Source organism: Myxocyprinus asiaticus, chromosome 34 (assembly GCF_019703515.2).
Source record: "Myxocyprinus asiaticus isolate MX2 ecotype Aquarium Trade chromosome 34, UBuf_Myxa_2, whole genome shotgun sequence".
NCBI lineage: Eukaryota > Metazoa > Chordata > Actinopteri > Cypriniformes > Catostomidae > Myxocyprinus > Myxocyprinus asiaticus.
This window is the reverse complement of record NC_059377.1, coordinates 9,108,165-9,129,747: the sequence shown is the minus strand read 5'-3', so window position 1 is coordinate 9,129,747 and position 21,583 is coordinate 9,108,165. Positions and strand designations below refer to the sequence as shown.

At 37.4% G+C, this 21,583-nt stretch overlaps 1 protein-coding gene across 3 annotated transcripts in view; it reads right to left on the bottom strand.

Moving 5' to 3' along the window:
• LOC127424835 (RNA polymerase II subunit A C-terminal domain phosphatase-like) overlaps positions 1-21,583 on the bottom strand; it is a 167,302-nt gene that overhangs the window by 96,518 nt on the left and 49,201 nt on the right. For all 3 annotated transcript variants that reach the window (XM_051670295.1, XM_051670294.1, XM_051670293.1), the window contains exons 9-11: positions 17,974-18,115; positions 16,983-17,204; positions 3,191-3,347 (exon numbers count right to left, since the gene is read on the bottom strand). In XM_051670295.1, the coding sequence (XP_051526255.1) occupies positions 3,191-3,347; positions 16,983-17,204; positions 17,974-18,115 (521 nt within the window). The remainder of the gene's footprint in view (positions 1-3,190; positions 3,348-16,982; positions 17,205-17,973; positions 18,116-21,583) is intronic.

Here is a 21,583-nt window from a genome sequence, read left to right as displayed (position 1 = left end):
TATGTACCTACCCAGTGCATGATGGTACTGAAATTATACAACTGGTGTTATAAATAGACGTCCTCTTCCAACACTTCCAAGTCAAGCAATGATGGGGAAGCCGGAATATTTTCAAAATCAAATCAAATCACTTTATTGTCACACAGCCATATACACAAGTGCAATGGTGTGTGAAATTCTTGGGTGCAGTTCCGATCAACATAGCAGTCGTGACAGTGATGAGACATATACCAATTTACAATAAAAATTTACTATTTACAATTTACAATTTACTATTCCTTAACTAGTAATAGACTGATTTATCGGCCAGATCAATTAATGTCCAACATATGTGTGTATTCAACTTAACCTGTAAAGGAATTACTTACCCTGTTATGCAGACGACAACTTTCAACAGTAAAAAAATACCTGCTGTCAAACTGTATATGTACAATCCACTGCTGTTAACGGCAAGATATGTCTTAGCTTCAGACATGCAAGTCAGCATGAAGTTAAAACTAAATATGATTCCATTGGGTATGACCACCGAAGTGCAGCACAGTGGTTATGAACAATGTCAGCAATGACAGGTTTTGACATGGACTGCTGAGATGTTATAACTGGTAAGCGGAGAGCTGAGACAGAGCAGACAAATGAGAAAGAAGTCAAAGGAGCTTTGAAGCAATGTTTCTAGGTCAGTTATTTTATGAGGCACATCTTTCTTTTTCACATTTAAGAGGAAAAACGGGAATAAGACAAGACAAGTGTAAAAGGAAAGGCTGAAGATGAAAAACTAATTTCACGCAAAGCCTGACGCAGCATTTTGAGCTTTAAAAGTCTAGCTGATGGCTACAAAGCTGAGAAAAAATAATCAGAACCCAGAAATAATCCATGCATGCTTTAAAATCCGATGCACATCTTTTCATCACAGGGGCCATGACCAATTCTGATGATATCCGAATCATTAGATTAAATCATTAATAAATAAAGCGGAGCAGGCCTGCAGGATGATGACCTTTAATGAAAAGCAAGGTCAGAAGAGAAGAGGCAGACAGCGAAGCGATACGTTCATAAATAAGCAGGGCAATATAGGTGCCAAGACTCATATTGCACAGCAATAACATAGATCCAGCTCGCTGACAGGAAGGCCCAATTCTCAAAAACTCTGCATCTCTGTTCCCTACTTTTGTCCTTTATATCTGTATGTATGCTCAAAGTCTTGACTCCACTCTTTTAAAGTCAGGAACAAAAGTCTGGTTCAGCTGTTGTGACAGGGAATGATGCATCAATGGAATATCGGATATATCCCAGGCTATGTTGAGAATAGCATACTAACATACTAAACTCATCACAGTATAGTACATAAACCATTTCATTTCCAATGTGACGAATCGTGAGAAATTACAGCAATGATTTTTAACAGCCTTTTTTTGGCTCAAGTTTATGACAATAATGTAGCATAGCCTACTATTGTTTGAGACTTTTTTATTAAATGTTTATTTTGCTATAGTTTTTTTAATACTAGGCAGTATAGAATGTACACTATGCAGTATTTTATTAGTAGTAAGCTAGTATTCCTTTGAACTTTCTTTTTGGCAAATGCACTTTTTTCCAGACAGGAATATCATTTTAATTACCCTTTGTCGAAAATTCATAGCAATTCAATTTGCTGTTTGCTATGATCAGAGTAATTTGCTTCCTCATAACCTCTTCAAACAGCCTTGGCATTAATATTCGTCGGCTCCAGATCTCAGTGGGCGATTAATTCTGGCTTACCGTTTGGGAATTTGAGTAGGGTTTTTGTTCAGGATTTTTAATTGGCTTTTCTGAATCTTAAAACCTTGTGATGTGGGAGGAATAGAACTTTGTCTGTCGAGAATTAAATAAACACGCACACTGCTGTAAACAATACCATAAAGGTCAACAGCACAGCACTGACACAGAGAATAAACAGAACTAGAAGAGAGGTATAACTGTGGGACTTATTTACACCAATGGACTTAAGGTACACAGGGATAATTCATGCATCACTGCCACATATTAAAGCCACTGTGGTGACTAGGGGTGTGATATTTTCGCAGTATATTAACCATCATAAAAAATACTGTGGTAATATGGTATAGTTTAATTTAATTAGATTCTAAACAATACCTTCTGAAAAATAAAAACTTTAAACGGACAAGATGTGTTTTTAAAAACTCTTTTTTCAGACATGATTTTAAAACTGATTTTATACTGATTTAATACATTTTACATTTATGCAATTTGCAGACGCTTTTATCCAGTGACTTTAAGTGCACTTATTACAGGGACAATCCCCCCCGGAGCAACCTGAAGTTAAGTGCCTTGCTCAAGGACACAATGGTGGTGGCTATAGTGATCGAACCAGCATCCTTCTGCTTACCAGTTCTGTGCTTTAGCCCACTACGCTACACCCCCAATACTTACATGCAGAAAATGCCTCTATTACCTGTCAGATATCATTGAAATAGGTGCCATGAAATATCGCGCATGCCTCTGTAATAGGCCTAGGCTCGGTAAACATTGAGGGAAAAAGATGTCTGCAGGCCATGGCCAGATCGTTTGTTTATCCAATCAGAAACATTTCTGCTAGTCAATCATTCTGCGTGTTCATAGGGCAGCCGATATATGCTTGTATAAGTGCCTGTAAGGTCTCCTTCTCCTATGAAATGCTAATCGTCGGATGGCGAAATGCTACCCCCTCCATTAGTTCCAACACAATAGACTCTAGTGTGTTTGTGTGTCTTTGGAGAGCAGGATTTTGGAAAGAGGGGGCATGGCTAAATCAACGGCAAATCTGTTAGAAGTTCCAGAATGGCTAAAATCGCTTACAGCACCCTTTAGCAAATAAATTCATGAACAAACAGTTGGTCTACATGTCTTAACGTTGCATATAAGAGCTTAAAAATTTTTGTTGCAAATGTGACAAAAAGCAGAAACATTAGTCTACTTGTAAACTTAATGAGTCATTACATATCTTGAAAATCTATATTGTGTCTGGTTGTGCTTTTTTCACCAACATTCATCTCTGCAAATTCTGTGGGATGGTGCTCACAAAGAACATTGATGGTGCCTTGTGATTCTTTTAAATAACATATGAACAAACATAAGAATCTGTCCTATTTATATCTTGTTTTGTATTGTAATTGTAATGTGGACATAAATATTTAAAATGTGTGTATTTTTTAACCTCTTTGTCCATGCTGTCAAGATCTTCTTTGCACATTGTGTAGAGTGGCATGGTTTCAGACATGCTGGGCTGTCGTTCCCTGTGTGAAGGTCCAGGCTGCTCGTTGTCACGACTCAATCCTGCATCCCCCTCTGGTTGCTGAGACCCCTGACCTAACCTAAAGAAACACATAAACAAACAATCAATCAACCAACATGCTCACTCAAGATCAGCAGCTGGTGAAGCAAGTTACAGTGTAATCGGTTGTTGCTGCACAAAACATCCTGGGTAAAAGATGTTTATCAAGAGCGCAAAAGCTCTGTTTGCTCAAATAGAACAACAGTGCAAAACAGAAGTTCTCTTGGATTGAGCAGCACCTGAATAAGCAATTGATGGTAATTCAAGCAATCAAGCACTCAAACACACACACACACACACACGGCAAGCCTGTCCATACCAAACAGCACACACTCAATCACATCTTCACTTCAGTCTGAAAAGCCACAAAGTGATAATTCTGATAATTCTGCAGCAGGGAGACAGAGGGTGAGTGCAGACAACATCAAAATCAATTAACCTCTTCAACACTGCACATGTACCTTCAATTAGCATGTTTTAAGGACTCATCTATGAGTTTAATTTACAAAGGCTGTGTTCATGTAAACAGCACGCATCTTTAAGTCCAAAAACTCTATGCAAAAATAAGGGCTATCAATTCAGATTTCCCAATTTGATTACGATTCACAATCGATTCATTTCCGATTTCAATTCGATTTGATTCCTTTGGGCATATTTCCGTTATAATGTTTATTTTGCTTAGATTTAAAAGCAGTTGGACAAAATACAAATTAATTAGTGAATTTGAGTAAATATTGTTTCAGATTATTAAGTAATTATTAAAGACATGTAAACAGTCAATAATAAAACTGTGCGATTATGATACAATAACACTTTTTAAAGCAACTTTGAGCCAAGAGCAGTAAGTGGTTTTTAGGTGCTGAGGCACTTATTGTTTTTAGTTTTCTTATTATTCTGCTTCTGCTCTTAAAGTCTATGGCAGCCCATAGAACTGTATGTGAACCACAAGTCCTACAAACAAAATTCCTGTTTCCTCTGATTCCTTGTGTCATGCAGAGTCCCAGTAGGTTGCATCGTTTTAAAGATCCGCCCACCAGATTTTCCACCATTTTTGATTTTCTTTTTCAAACTCCTAGGCCATATGTCTGATTCATTCGAAATTTTGCATGTATCATCTAGAGACACTCATGACAAAAAATTATGAGATTCATGATTATAGAACAAACCGTTCTAGTATCCCGGACCAACGAATTCAAAGGAAGCACTCCAAAATAGACCTGAAGACTGTATCTTCACAACGCTTCAGCATATTGACACTTGGATTGAAACTTGGTACAGATGAAGTCAGAATGTTATATACACCTTAGCCAAATACATTTAAACTCAGTTTTTCACAATTCCTGACATTTAATCATAGAAAACATTCCCTGTCTTAGGTCAGTTAGGATCACTAATTTATTGTAAGAATGTGAAATGTCAGAATAATAGTAGAGAGAATGATTTATTTCAGCTTTTATTTCTTTCATCACATTCCCAGTGGGTCAGAAGTTTACATACACTTTGTTAGTATTTGGCAGCATTGCCTTTAAATTGTTTAACTTGAGTCAAATGCTTTGGGCACAAGCTTCTCACAATAAATTGCTGGAATTTTGGCCCATTCATCCAGACAGAACTGTCAGGTTTGTAGGCCTCCTTGCTCGCACACTGTTTTTCAGCTCTGCCCACACATTTTCAGATTGAGGTCAGGGCTTTGTGATGGCCACTCCAATACCTTGACTTTGTTGTCACAACAACAACTTTGGAGGTATGTTTGGGGTCATTGTCCATTTGGAAGACCCAATTGCGACCGAGCTTTAACTTCATGGCTGACGTCTTGAGATGTTGCTTCAATATATCCATATAATTTTACTTCCTCATGATGCCATCTATTTTGTGAAGTGCACCAAATTGCATCAAAGCACCCCAACAACATGATGCTGCCACCCCCATGCTTCATGGTTGGGATGGTGTTCTTTGGCTTGCAAGCCTCACCCTTTTTCCTCTAACATAATGATGGTCATTATGGCCAAAAAGTTCAATTTTTGTTTCATCAGACCAGACGAATTTTTCTCCAAAAAGTAAGATCTTTGTCCCCATGTGCACTTGCAAACTGAATTCTGTCTTTTTTATGGCAGTTTTGGAATAGTGGCTCCTTCCTTGCTGAGTAGCCTTTCAGGTTATGTCGATATAGGACTCGTTTTACTGTGGATATAGATACTTGTCTACCCGTTTCCTCCAGCATCTTCACAAGGTCCTTTGCTGTTGTTCTGGGATTGACCTGCACTTTTTGCACCAAACTACGTTCATCTCTAGGAGACAGAATGCGTCTCCTTCCTGAGTGGTATGATGGCTGCATGGTCCCATGGTGTTTACACTTGCGTACTATTGTTTGTACAGATGAACATGGTACCTTCAGGCATTTGGAAGTTGCTCCCAAGGATGAACCAGACTTGTGGAGGTCCACAATTTTTTTCTGAGGTCTTGGCATTTCTTTTGATTTTCCCATGATGTCAAGCAAAGAGGCACTGAGTTTGAAGGTAGGCCTTCAAATACATCCACAGGTACACCTCCAATTCAGGACACCTCCTATCAGAAGCTAATTGGCTAATTTCCTAAACGCTTGACATAATTTTCTGGAATTTTCCAAGTTTCCAAAGGCACAGTTAACTTATGGCACTTTTCCACTGCACGCTACGGTTCGACACGACTCTGCTCGCTTTACTTTTCTGAGCTTGCTTTTCCACTGCAGTTTAGTGCAGCCTCAACGTGGGTGGGATTATAGGCTGATCGTCATAGTTGCGTCACCTCTACTGGCGTAGAGCTACTAACGTACTCCTCGGCTACTAACGAGAGGAACGTCTGCACCTCGTTTATTGACCACGGCATGGTTTTGCGCACAGCCGTTTCTTTTTATAATTCTAAAGTCGCGTGAACAAATGTTACTGCTATCGCTGTTGCTAACTTGAAAACTAGCGGGCTGATGTCCCGTGTTGCAAATCCAGTGACGCTGGTAGTGACAATTCTCTCTGACCAATAAGTGATCTGCAGGGTTTTGACGTCACATTTAGTATCGGCTCGGCTCGCTTGGAACCTCGACCGAGGTGGTACTAAAAAAAGTACCAGGTACTATCCACAGTGGAAATCCCGCAAAAAGTGAGCAGAGTCGAGTCGAGCCGTACCGTGCAGTGGAAAAGCCCCATTAGTGTATGTAAACTTCTGACCCACTGGAATTGTGATATAGTCAATTAAAAGTGAAACAATCTGTCTGTAAACAATTGCTGGAAAAATTACTCGTGTCATGCACTAAGTAGGTGTCCTAAACGACTTGCCAAAATTATAGTTTGCTAATATTAAATCTGTGGAGTGGTTAAAAAATTAGTTTTAATGACTTCAACCTAAGTGTATGTAAACTTCTGACTTCAACTGTAAATGTCATCACAAGCATGCTGTATTTACATTTCAATATACACATTTTGTCCTGTTTTTTACATTCACTTTAGACATGAATGACTGCATTTACATTAATACCTTATCAAGACCTTTTGTAGGGATGCACCGGAATTTCGTCCTAATAAATTGCTATTTTCGTCAAAAGAGTAAAAAGCCAGAAAATCATGACCGAAAATGTAAACAGAAACCGTTGCTTTAATGTCCGGTATGAAACACTGACATAAAGAAAATGCAGCATTTATGTGACACAAACTTGGTTTACTAACATCTAATGTAAACAGTGGCTGATTTATGATATATTGACAATAAAGAGTTCACTTACAAAAAAAAATCACTTACAAAAATTATATATATTATTTATAATGTATATATCATATTACATTATATTATAATAATGTAATGTAATATAATGTAATATACAATTTAATTAAAATTATTATTTTTGGTTTTTGGTTTTGGTTTTCTGCCCATCGTGTCCACAATTTTCGGTTTCGGCCATGAATTTTCATTTCGGTGCAGCATTAAAATTTTGAAGTGTCTTTTACTACACACATTCACATACACATAAGCCTTGTGATTTTGGGAATCGATATCGGGATCGTTTAAATGAAGATTGCGAAGATTTACCCAGCACTAGTAAATACGTGCACACAAATGCATCAGAAAGCAGCTCATAATGCAACGTAACTGCATTCGAGGTGTTGTCATTTACCATATGGAGTTCACATATATGGCAGGGGACACTAATCTCCTATGATGTTAGCAAATCACAGTTTAAAGTCTAAAGGTTAAAGTATATAGTACTTCACGTGATGTAAATTTTTTCATCAGCACAGTCAAGTTTTTGTAGCATTGCATACCTGTACGCATCTGTGTGCATCATCTTCACGTGCCTGGAGTTGACAGTACTTAAAGAGTATCACAAAGCTGCCATAGTGCGTATGCACCGAATACGCCACAGTCTAATATCTAAAACGTAGGATGGCAGGGAGGAGTAATTTATATTCATGAGGAAAGCGATATCTGATTGAATGATTAAGTAATATTTATTGGTAAAGCAGTACTTGATTGGCTGGAAAAATTACAACCCAACCCTACACTTACCCCTAAACCTAACTCTAACAAACCCGGTACAGCTTTACTCATAAATATGAATGAATCTTCCCCTGTCATCCTATGTCCCTTGAGTGTGCACACGGAAAAACAAAGCATCCCTTAGTTTTTAAAGGAAAGGCAGCACCAAAACCGCTTAATTCAGACTGTGAAATGGCCATATGTTACTACTGTTACGAAAAACTTCACTAACATTTTATATGGACATCAGGGAAAATAATAATGTTAAAAAATATTATGTCATGACCCCCTTTAAGGAAAGATGTATTTGGCAAGCCTAATTTCAAAAGAAAGAGCAGTGAATAGAACCGGTTATCAAGAAAAACAATACAGAAAATCCAAACCAGTAGGTATTGTGGTGAATAAATCCCTACAACTTGTGTTTTATTGAAGATGAATTCACACTCAATTACTTGTGCACATGACTATCCCATAGTTCAGGGCTACTCAAATTTGGAAAGCTCAGGGACCGCAAAGCAGGACCCTGAAACCTTGAGGGCCGCACTCTTAATTTTAGTAATTCTTATAATATTTATTATTAATTTTATAGTAAAAATTTAATAGAGTTAATTTTTTTAAAATAAATTTAGCATGTAACATATCAAATTTCTCATGGTTTAGTTTTAATTTTTCAAAGAGCCACTTTCTACATTCACCGCAGTAGAGAAAACAGACATGATCAGTTCTTACAAAAATTAACCATGGTTTTACTATAGTAATATTTTAATTATCATGATTGTAATAACTATGGTCTTTTAGCAGAAACCATGGATTTACTATAGCAATTTTGTAGTAACCATGACTGTAGTAATGTACTAATGTTTCTTGTATTTTTTTGGCAGAAATCGTGGTTTTGATACTATTAACAATGGTTTTACTACAGTAATATTGCATTCATTTAATAAACATGGTTTTACTATAGTAATAATATAGTAACCATGACTGTAGTAACTATGGTTATTTTGTGGTTCCTATGGTTTAACTACAAATACCATGGTAAAATTGTGGTTACTATAATAAAACCATGGTCAATTTTCTTAAGGAATTAAGAGTGTTCAGCATCACACAAACCTGAGATATGTTCAAAAACAAGACATATATTTCCCACACATACTCCAAAACTGCTCCAGTGACAAATCATTTTGTTCACCGTTTTTACCGTTTTTTTGCTGTGAAGTAACACAGTTCATGAATAATAAATTGCATGAAGAAGTCTCATGTTTGAATGACAGAGCATGCGAGTGCGCAGCTGTGAACATATTGACCGCCACTCTCATGTAACATCAGCTATAGGCTACTCAAAAATGATTTTAGTTTAATTCATTCGTTACTTTCTTGTCAGTGTTTTTCACACTCTAACTGTTCAATGATTCAGGCCTACAGAAAATTACCATAAATATTCTACTAAATGGGCACCTCAGATATTATACACATTTGATATTGTTAAAGATATTTTTGATGATGTCAACATAATGCAGGCCACAAAATATTTCTCGAGGGTCGCAGGTTAAGTAGCGCTGCCATTGTTCTTTGAAATATCCACCACATTTCTGTAGTAACAGAACCTGAATCAAGAGGACTGATGGGAAAGTTCTAGACTGGTCTGCAAGCAAACAAACTCTGAAATCACATCAGTGGCACAGAGGGAGGCTGGAGCTAAACAAACCATCTCCTCCTGTAGATATGAGAGAGACTGAGACCAACACTAGACAGCAGAGATTTGTGGGAGCTCTGCTGGACAGAGCAGCATCAGGGAGGCAGGTGTGATGATTCTCTGAAGAGCATTTAAAGATCAGGGTCATGTCACCTACATCTAACATTAAACGCTCTGTCAACTACAATGGAACAGACATCCTACACAGGATAATTCATATTTTTGTTTCAACTGGAAAGCACTAATTTAATGGTCTTGCACCTCAAATGACATGCATTTGAAAAACATTTTTACAATTTCCCCCATATATTGTGAATGGTGGTGTGACATGTGAGGCAAATTTAGAATTTCATAACTAGAACAATTTATTTCCAATATAAAAATGGCAAAAATGTTATGATTTTATTGATTTCTATGAGCTTTCCAGTCATTTGTGAATATGGGATAAGCATTTAGATTTTACAGAGATTTTTTTATATCTCTGTCGAAGACTAGTTTGTAGCTGAATCTCGAGCATAACAAGAACAATTATTTCAACATAAAAATGTCCGAGATATTTAAGACTGCAGTGACAAAAAAATATTTCTAGCTAATGAAATATTTTGGAGCCGAGCAATAACTATATTTTGATCAGAGCAAAAAACAAAAACAATTTTTGAGCTAAAAGATAATTTTGTATGCAATTTTCAGGCCTAGAAAACACAATTTTATAATTTCCTGATATTTCCAGGTTGACCATGGGAACCTTGTACAACTCTCTCAAATAAGCAAAGTTCTCAGACATCCATCATGTGCTTCTTGTTCATGTAGTTTTTTTCTCGTGTGCTACCTAGCAACAGAAGAGGAACATGGGTGATTTTGTATTGATGCTTGTGGCCTCTCATTTTCTGTTCTTGAAATGTTCAACAAGCCCTGTTGCCAGGAGACCAGTACATCCTCTCATCAGCAGCGCAAGAGCAGTTACTGTGATCCAATATGTGATATGTCAAACAGGCCTTCACATTGCCCGGCTATTCATTCAAACACATCAAGCCTTGCGGTTTACAGAGTGCAGGCTAAAAACAGGACTGCACACTCATTAAGCAATAAAAGTGCAGCTTTTAGAGGCCTACAGTGTGTCTGTATGGAGAGTCGGTCAGGTAGCATTGTTTTTTATATTAAAATGAGGCATGAACTTGGTTAAAAGTGGTCATATCATTCATTAATATTTTTATTACATTTTTATTATAATTTTTTATTTTGTGATGTAAGTGAAGTTTTTTTGTGCCACAACTTGTTTTATTGTGTGTCATATTTGTGTTTTTCATGACTATTTTCCACCCTCTCTCCAACCCTTTGAGCCCCCCTTTTATGATTTGTTAAAGTCAATCATGTTCTCTGAGGTTCCCCTTGAAAAGCACAAAATAACGCTCATAAAACATGAATAATGTGAGATTGCCGGCATACAGCAACAATCAAATCGCAGGAAGGGAACCCTGACATACTTTTTGCAGCTTTCATATCACATTTTCTTAACTCACATCTTTTCTAATATAATGCTATACTCAGCAGATGCTGACACAGAAGCTGTAGTTTTCCCCTCATATCTTTCGATCTGCATTAACAGTCTTGTTTATATTATTCCCTTGTCACAGTAATGGCCAAAGGTGCTCATGAAATGTACTAATAATTTCAGTTTCACAATCTCAGGTGTCAAAGTGCAATGTTTTACTTCTCTTTGACTTTATTTAGAGCTTTGAGGTTAATGTGAAATAGATTCCATGAGAAACCCAATATGAGCTGGGCAAGAAAAGGCAAGCGCAGCATATGGTTTATAGACTTATAAAGGCCATTAGCAAAGGTCTCACTGACCAGGCACATTTCCCATGGGCTTTCACACAGAAGCACTGACAGTGGCCAAAATATGGACGCCCAAGAGGTATTTGGGGTGAACAGGTGGTCTCTACACTAATGAAAACTTGATATTGTCATGGCAAAAGGAAGCAAACAGGATCTACTCTGCTCTTTTGAACTGATTTTTTTTAAAGCCGCAAAAACAGTTGTTATGATGTCATACATATTATCATTCATTTCATTCCACATTTGTTCACGTTTTACACTTAATTCCATTTTTATGACTCAATTCTTATTTCTATACAAATCCATTTGCGTTTTCTGCAATGTAGAAATCATAGGGCCTTTTTTGAACTGTGTTGTGCAAGTAATTGATTGCTGTAATCAAAATAATTTTTAGTACAGAATGTAGTGTTGTGCATTACATTTTAACTTCTTGTAAGCTGATTACAGTTACTGACTTTCAATTAAGTGAAATACTTTTAAGTACATTACTTGGGTTACAGATATTTAGTCAATGAACAAGGAGGACATCTAGACATTAATTTAATTTGTTGAGTGGAGAAACAAAAGCTTTTCTGTTAAAAAGTGTAAAAAGTAACTTAAAATGAATTAAATGAATTAGTAATGCACAGTAACACAAGAATACCCACATTGACTTATCACCACTGATTTATAGGCAGATGGGCAAGTAAATCACTACAAATGACAAATTTCTTCTATAAAATTTTAATATTGCTGACTTTACTGATTACTTCACTGGAAAAGTAATCACATTACTAATTCATTTTAAGTTACTTTTTACACTTTTTAACAGAAAAGCTTTTGTTTAATCTGAACTTGCAGAGAGAGTATTGTGAGGATTGCCCTGTGCAAGAGCCCCAGTAAACTGAAGAGTTTTTAATCACCAATTTTCAAATGCGTCTTATAAATATATATATATATATATATATACAGGTGCATCTCAATAAATTAGAATGTCATGGAAAAGTTCATTTATTTCAGTAATTCAACTCAAATTGTGAAACTCGTGTATTAAATAAATTCAATGCTCACAGACTGAAGTAGTTTAAGTCTTTTGTTCTTTTAATTGTGATGATTTTGGCTCACATTTAACAAAAACCCACCAATTCACTATCTCAAAAAATTAGAATATGGTGACATGCCAATCAGCTAATCAACTCAAAACACCTGTAAAGGTTTCCTGAGCCTTCAAAATGGTCTCTCAGTTTGGTTCACTAGGCTACACAATCATGGGGAAGACTGCTGATCTGACAGTTGTCCAGAAGACAATCATTGACACCCTTCACAAGGAGGGTAAGCCACAAACATTCATTGCCAAAGAAGCTGGCTGTTCACAGAGTGCTGTATCCAAGCATGTTAACAGAAAGTTGAGTGGAAGGAAAAAGTGTGGAAGAAAAAGATGCACAACCAACCGAGAGAACCGCAGCCTTATGATTGTCAAGCAAAATCGATTCAAGAATTTGGGTGAACTTCACAAGGAATGGACTGAGGCTGGGATCAAGGCATCAAGAGCCACCACACACAGACATGTCAAGGAATTTGGCTACAGTTGTCGTATTCCTCTTGTTAAGCCACTCCTGAACCACAGACAACGTCAGAGGCGTCTTACCTGGGCTAAGGAGAAGAAGAACTGGACTGTTGCCCAGTGTTCCAAAGTCCTCTTTTCAGATGAGAGCAAGTTTTGTTTTTCATTTGGAAACCAAGGTCCTAGAGTCTGGAGGAAGGGTGGAGAAGCTCATAGCCCAAGTTGCTTGAAGTCCAGTGTTAAGTTTCCACAGTCTGTGATGATTTGGGGTGCAATGTCATCTGCTGGTGTTGGTCCATTGTGTTTTTTGAAAACCAAAGTCACTGCACTCGTTTACCAAGAAATTTTGGAGCACTTCATGCTTCCTTCTGCTGACCAGCTTTTTAAAGATGCTGATTTCATTTTCCAGCAAGATTTGGCACCTGCCCACACTGCCAAAAGCACCAAAAGTTGGTTAAATGACCATGGTGTTGGTGTGCTTGACTGGCCAGCAAACTCACCAGACCTGAACCCCATAGAGAATCTATGGGGTATTGTCAAGAGGAAAATGAGAAACAAGAGACCAAAAAATGCAGATGAGCTGAAGGCCACTGTCAAAGAAACCTGGGCTTCCATACCACCTCAGCAGTGCCACAAACTGATCACCTCCATGCCACGCCGAATTGAGGCAGTAATTAAAGCAAAAGGAGCCCCTACCAAGTATTGAGTACATATACAGTAAATGAACATACTTTCCAGAAGGCCAACAATTCACTAAAAATGTTTTTTTTGTTGGTCTTATGATGTATTCTAATTTTTTGAGATAGTGAATTGGTGGGTTTTTGTTAAATGTGAGCCAAAATCATCACAATTAAAAGAACCAAAGACTTAAACTACTTCAGTCTGTGTGCATTGAATTTATTTAATACACGAGTTTCACAATTTGAGTTGAATTACTGAAATAAATGAACTTTTCCACGACATTCTAATTTATTGAGATGCACCTGTATATATATATAGCCTATATATGAGCCTTATCAGCTATTTCAAAAACATTAATAGAATATTAGAACTTAAATCTGTGAATCAATAAAGTCGAATGCACAACGGAGCAAGAGTTCTAGATGGAGCGCATAAATGGGCGCAAGCCCTTTCTTTCATGTTGTTTGTTAACATGATATCACAAATAAAATCTCCTGTGTGTGAGTTTGTGAAGGCATTTCGAGATTGTAACTTCAGTTGGGGACGAATGGACGTGTAGTTGATACACCTAGTCGTGGTGTGCATTTGGCTTGAGTTGCGTGCTTAATGCATATCTTGTGAATACGCCGTTACCATAACAAAGCACTCTGTAGCATAAAATCAAGAAGTCTCTAAAAAAACTAAAAATGAATATGTCCCTGTAATAAAGAATCCACCATACAGATACTAATGATCTAAAACTTAATTATACTAATTAAATTACATTATTTCAGGAATTGATTTCAAGTTTTCGTAAGTTCTTTTATGTAAGTTGTTGTCAGTGGCACTCTGCCACTGCGGTGGGCCGGTTGTCACGGTGATGCTAGCAGCCCTAGACGATATATTATAGGCGGATAACCGGGAAAATCTCAATATTATTTCAACATCTCTGCACCTTGTTACGTTGTTTTGGGGCTGGTTTTAGTCATCTGTTGTAAGTAACGACATGCCATTTCCCATATTCTGTTTGTTTGATGAGGCAATAAACAAAAACGAGAAAAAAACATGTATGTACCTGTAGGTTACTTGGGGGCAATCATTTTCGCGTATTCATGAAGCATAAACAGAATGTGGAAAATAGCACATCGTTACAAGCAGAACAGCATCGTGATTAAACCACGTCCAAACATAACCTAACACGGTACATTTATACTGAAATAATTCTCACAAAGTGACTCAAGATGTCTTAAAACACTACTTTGAGAGTGAAACCAATGTACTTTTTGTATTTTACGAGTTGAGACTTTTTCTAACATTATGACTCATGACTTTTCGATCTGTATGATGTTTTTACCTATTCCCATTATGATTGTTGTGTTCACATTTCATAAATTATACAGTGTAACTGTCACAGATGAGCGCCATAACAAGCGTCTGTGAATGAGACATGCATAAGCACACATACATAACACACAAACCACCCCTGCACTCGCAGTCTGGCTGCCAGAATAAATATTACACCATATACAGTTCTGCTTAAAAGTTTGCATACCCTGGCAGAAATTGTGAAATTTTGGCATTGATTTTGAAAATATGACTGATCATGCAAAAAACTGTCTTTTATTTAAGGATAGTGATCATATGAAGCCATTTATTATCACATAGTTGTTTGGCTCCTTTTTAAATCATAATGATAACAGAAATCACCCAGATGGCCCTGATCAAAAGTTTACATACCCTTGAATGTTTGGCCTTGTTACAGACACACAAGGTGACACACACAGGTTTAAATGGCAATTAAAGGTTAATTTCCCACACCTGTGGCTTTTTAAATTGCAATTAGTGTCTGTGTAAAAATAATCAATGAGTTTGTTAGCTCTCACGTGGATGCACTGAGCAGGCTAGATACTGAGCCATGGGGAGCAGAAAAGAACTGTCAAAAGACCTGCATAACAAGGTAATGGAACTTTATAAAGATGGAAAAGGATATAACAAGATATCCAAATCCTTGATAATGCCAGTCAGTACTGTTCAATCACTTATTAAGAAGTGGAAAATTCAGGGATCTCTCGATACCAAGCCAAGGTCAGGTAGACCAAGAAAGATTTCAGCCACAACTGCCAGAAGAATTATTCGGGATACAAAGAAAAACCCACAGGTAACCTCAGGAGAAATACAGGCTGCTCTGGAAAAAGACGGTGTGGTTGTTTCAAGGAGCACAATACGACGATACTTGAACACAATGCCACAAAAAAGCCCAGGTTACAATATGCCCGACAACACCTTGACACGCCTCACAGCTTCTGGCACACTGTAATTTGGAGTGACGAGACCAAAATAGAGCTTTATGGTCACAACCATAAGCACTATGTTTGGAGAGGGGTCAACAAGTATTGTGCTCCTTGAAACAACCATATTGTCTTTTTCCAGAGCAGCCTATATTTTATTTTTTTTGCATGATCAGTCATATTTTCAAAATCAATGCCAAAATTTCACAATTTCTGCCAGGATATGCAAACTTTTGAGCACAACTGTATACAGAGATTAGGGATAGTATTGTGTGTTTTGTTGCTTAATGTTCGTTACATGATGTTTATCACCTCATTTTGGTTTAATACATTATTACATCTGTTTGAAGTTCATTATTCTCTCTGTTAGTGAGTCATCAGGATTACCGCAAACACTCATATAAATGGGCACCATACAATTTATGCAAGTTTATTGTCATTTTTTGACATTCAAATTAGCATTCATCTGTAATAAAGGCACATTTTTGGTTCATGTTACATCCGCCAATCCTTAACTAGCAGTCCAAATTCCACGCTTTTAAATGACACATTTATAAATGAGAAGCTTTTAATGAATTAGCAAGCAGTTCCAGGTTATAGGACTAAAAATTAAAAAGATGTTTGTTTGTTTTTTAAATATCGGTTATCAGTTTCGGCCACAATGAGCTGTAAATTATCAGTTATCGGTAGCGGCCCAGATATTCCATATTGGTGCATCCCTACTTTTTTCTGTTATTACAGTTTGTGACTAGCATCTCTCGAGCTCTTCAAACGGGTTTGTCACCCGACACATGTTAAGTCACTCTGTGGCTGACAGAGACTCAGAGCACTCATGTTTGAGTGAGACTGGGAGTGTGCACCAACTGCTTCGATCAACATGCCTGCAGACTGACACTACAATCATGTTATAAAGTAGCCTTTAGACAGTTTTACCTTTGTGTCTTTGTTGTTTAATTTATTCCGTTCGCCGTTTCTTTCTCCTCTATAACAATTCAACAATACTAAGAATTACCGTAAATGCACTAGAAATTGCCACCTAAAAATTCTTGCATATTTATTTAATTTTAAATGATGACATCACACGGGCCAAGGGCCGCCTGTTGAGAACCATGGATCTACACTATTAAGAGGCTGCTGGTAAATTAGTACCTGAGATCTCCGTGTGCAGGCTGAGATGAGGATGATCCATGTGAATGAAGATAAGAGGGTGGACGGGAGGCCTGTGGACCCCTGCGGATGAGTTTACCGGTGACAGGGTCATATGTCCGCATCTCCAGCGCTGGCGGGGGCTTGTGCTGAACGGTAGGGGGTGGAAACAGAGGCCTGGGGACAGACCCCTGGACATTTGGAAACGTGGCGGGACTGCTGCTCCTAGACGACAGTGAGAATATGTTGTGTTTATCCTCGAAACAACCTAAAGGAATAAGTTTGCCCAAAAATGACAATTCTGTCATCATTTACTCACCCTTATGTCGTTCCATGCATGTAGGAGAAATTCTAAAGAGATTTTAGAAAAATTTTCATGGGACTAGAGCTTTCATGCTTGAAAAAAGCCCCATATAAATTTCATAAAAGTGGTCCATACGGCTTTATTTTGGTATAGATGAGTACATTTCTATCTGTTTCTCTTATAGTTTTCCTATGGCTTCAGAAGAACTAGAATACAGTGCACCTGTTAAACGGACTACCTTTATAATACTTTTATGGTTGTTTTGCATCTTTTTTGAAGCTTGAAAGAGCATGGAAAACTCAACTCAAGTCTTCAAAATATCTCCTTTTGTCTTCTGCATAAGAATGTCATTCAGGAGTAAATAATGACAGATTTTTTTTTTTTTTTGTGAACTCTCTCTCTCTAAAAATAAAACCCATTATTTGAGTTTGATGCCACAAGAGTCAGCACAACCTGAAAGTTTTTTTGTAAATAGTGTGTTATAAGAGTTTAATGTTTTATATTCTATTCAGGAGCGCTGAAGTTTTCCAAAGTGCAAAACACACTAAAAATGTCTGACGAGTCAAGAAAAACGCTGACAAAGCAGTATTTTACTGCGTGAACATAAAAAGAGATGAAAGGAGGAGGAGGAGAGAGAGAGAGAGAGAGAGAGAGAGAGAGAGCGAGAGAGAGAAAGAGAGGGGTGAATACCTGTGTGATTTGCTATAGTCTTCTTTCAGAGGAAAGAGCTGTTCCTCGACTCGTTCCCAGCGCTCCAGGCAGCCCCACAGCCAATCAGGATTCACCACATGAAGATGTTTACAGTCCTGAGCTTGACGCACTTTCTCAGTGCCTGAGAGAGACACACACATTAAAAAATGATAAACAACTTTCTTTGTGAAAGTTTCTGGCTATTGTAAATGTTCAAAGGACCCATCACGTCTATAAAACTTTCTTTTACATTAGTTTGACACAATGTCTCAACACTATGATGGTATGGATTTATTCACACAGTCAGTGTTTGGGATTAAAAATGGTTTTTACTATTAGGTGTGGCTCTTAACTTGCCCTGTACATTCAACAGCAGACAGAAGCTGACTGAATACTGCCTGTGTGGACAGGTAACTGAAGTCAATCGTCTTCAGTAAATGCTGGATTACACAATTTTTACAATCTGAGCAGATTATAAAATATTAGGTATCACACACTTAATGAATTTTTAAATGGCTACAGATAAAAACTGGGCATCACACACCAAATGATTGAGGATCAAACACTACCCGACTTTCAAGTCGATTCAATCCAATCACAAACTCACGTGCTTCGCCCTTCCATTCACATGACAGATATAAACAAACATGCAACAACTTGGAGAGCATTTTTGTGTGATGATATCTTGCTGTACTTAACAGTGAATTACAGTCAGCAAAGTAAAACCGAAGAAGTTTCGTCTCTTTAATGCTTTACAGGTTTAGTCTTTCTATGCACTGTTGTTACAGCAAAGCGCCGAACAATAAATTTCAAGATGATCACTGTAACACGATAATCCCTCTGCTGTGAGTAATGTTATCGTATTTGTGAGGTATTGTGGAGAGATTAAAGTATTTTGCTTATTCTGTCTGACATTTCTTAAATAAATAATTGTTGTAAAAAAGGTTTAAACTGCTCGATCATGTGAACTAGATGTGTAACCGCAATATTATCTCGCAGTTCCACACTTCTGAATGTGCAGCGAGGATCGCCCTGAAGCACTCTGGTTACATTGTACCACGTCATTCTGCGTTCAGGATGTGCATAAGCAGTTTCGTGTTGCTCTGTATTGGAGCCTTGCTTATTTCTTACTTTTCTTACTTTGATAGTTTTGTGCAATATGATGTTAGTTATTTAGCCTATTTATTTGTTGAATATCCATTAGTCACCATGTTGAAGTGTTGCACTTGGCATCCATATATCCCTCTGAAACGCATCTGACTTGGTTCACGTGACCATAACAGAGCTAAATTATATATTATTATTCTTAACACAGACTAGTTGACTAGTTAAAAAAACAACAACAACCAACTAGTCAATTATGAAAATTGGTAGTTTTGCACATCCCTAATACACAATACATTTGTCACTGTTGAGAACAATGTAATGCATCAAATATTATAATCTGATCACAATTAAAACACGTGCCAGAGACCTAGCTTGTTGTGGGATTAGTTTCAGTGTCTTTTATGCAGTTCACTTCACTTTTGTCCTCGTTTTATAATTAATACTTAATTAGACAACCTGCTTCTCACTAATTTACCTGTAGATTAAAAGTACATGCTTTGTCAATGGCAAAATTCTGTGGCTCCAAAAAAGACATGAAGTACACCTGCTCACAGTCAACTACTGGCTCTTTCAATTGATCATGTGTGAAGTTGGGTCTACACAAGCGAGGCATCAGGAAGCAGGGAGGCCAGCCATGCAATTACACAAGGCAGACACCAGACAAATAAACTGGCAGCAGAAGCCAAGCTCTGCGAAGAGCTGTCAAAAAATAATGCTAAGGGAGAAAAGCTCTTCTTTGGCTTTGTGGTTTCTCTTTCTCTAATTAGCTGTTGGATATTAAACTGGTCTTGTGGTCGCTGTGTTTGGCAGAGGTGGGTGCTGATGGAGGAACAGACGGGCATTAGCAGTTAAATTGACAGTGTGGTGACACTGGAGGGTGGAAATGTTTGTAGGGCTTAATGGTGGCCAATTAGGCAGCACTCAAGTGTAATTAGGTTTTCACTTGAACGTCCAAGTACGAGTCTCCGTGCAGGTTTCTTAGGGGGCGGATATTGTTGAGATGTACCCAGTGGAACAATGGACTCATTTGAATAAATTTTGTACAAATAAAAACACGTCAAAAGTAAACTGAGCAATGTTGGGCTGTCATAAAGCATGTGATATATTAAATATGTTTACTTTTAACACAATTAACATGTAAAATTGGATAAATGCATTAACCGTTTCATTTTGGTCTGTGTGATTTCTAAATACAAGTCAGAAGCTTCAGAAGTCGCACGTGCACACACAGGCAGAGCTCCTGTTTATCAATGAAGGAGAAAGACCTTCTTAACAAATAATTTAATTTAATAATTTAATCTTTATATAAATCAAATCCATTAGAGATGTTTAACAAATGTAAAGTCATTTGTAGTCTTTGCATGGCGAAATCTGATAATCATTGATGCTCAACAAATATAAACATTCACCCATGAGTGAAACACTACAATTCGTAACTCTACACATGCAAGTTTACATCCTTTAAGTGTGGGGAAAGTTATTTTAAAGAATTGAAGATTTGCAATGGGTTCAGTGTTTGCATTCCCTAAGTGTTTTGATGCAGTTCCACAAATGAAGGATCTGTATTTTTATGAGACTGAGACCACTAACCTCTACCTTGTGTATTTATAAATATGCAAATATTCAGTTCCTAGTGTTATCCACTCAAACAGCAGAATCCAACTCTTATACAAATTTGGTTTTCTTTCCTTAAAAAGGAGTGAATTCTATGGCTGGGTAAAATATTTATTTTCTGATTAATCGCAATTTTAATTTGAACAATCCCAATAACGATTCTTAAAATCTCAAGATCGATCTTTTACTCTATGTCAGGGGTGCTCATTAGTTTGCAAGATCACAAGAAATCTTACTTTATTATTGACTGTTTACTTGTCTTGAATAATTACTTGATATCTTGAAACAATAATCTTGTTTACTCAAATTAGATAGTATTTTGTTGTGATGTGGAAATTGGTACTGAGGATCGTCAAATTGCTTTTATATGCAAGCAAATATATACCTAAATGAATCAGAATCAAATAAAAATACATCAAAATCAAATCGAGAGCTTATGAATCAAAATCTAATTGAATCAGGGAAAACACAAGCATGCTTTCACACATTAATTCACAGAATGGGATAGTGTACACCAGCGGTCACCAAATAGCAGACCGTGATTCAGGTCCGGACATCGGCTTGGTTCCATCAGGACCGCAAGACATCTTGACATTTGCTGCCCCATCTCACTGTTTCTTTACTTTAAGTGATCAGTGCGACAAAACAACAGAGCTGGGTACAGCGCAATTGCTCGGGTGCAGATAGCACTGATCTTTCAGCACTGTATCCTCGAATACTTTTCTTTTTTACAGGACATGCCTTATTTATACCCTTCCGCACGCTGCGCGCAGAGTTGCAGACGTGGTTATTTTAACGACAGTAGACCATACCGGAGAAATACAGCGAGCAGCAATATAGGTGGATTCTGGCATCTTTCGTAAAACACACTGCAGAAAACAAGAATGAA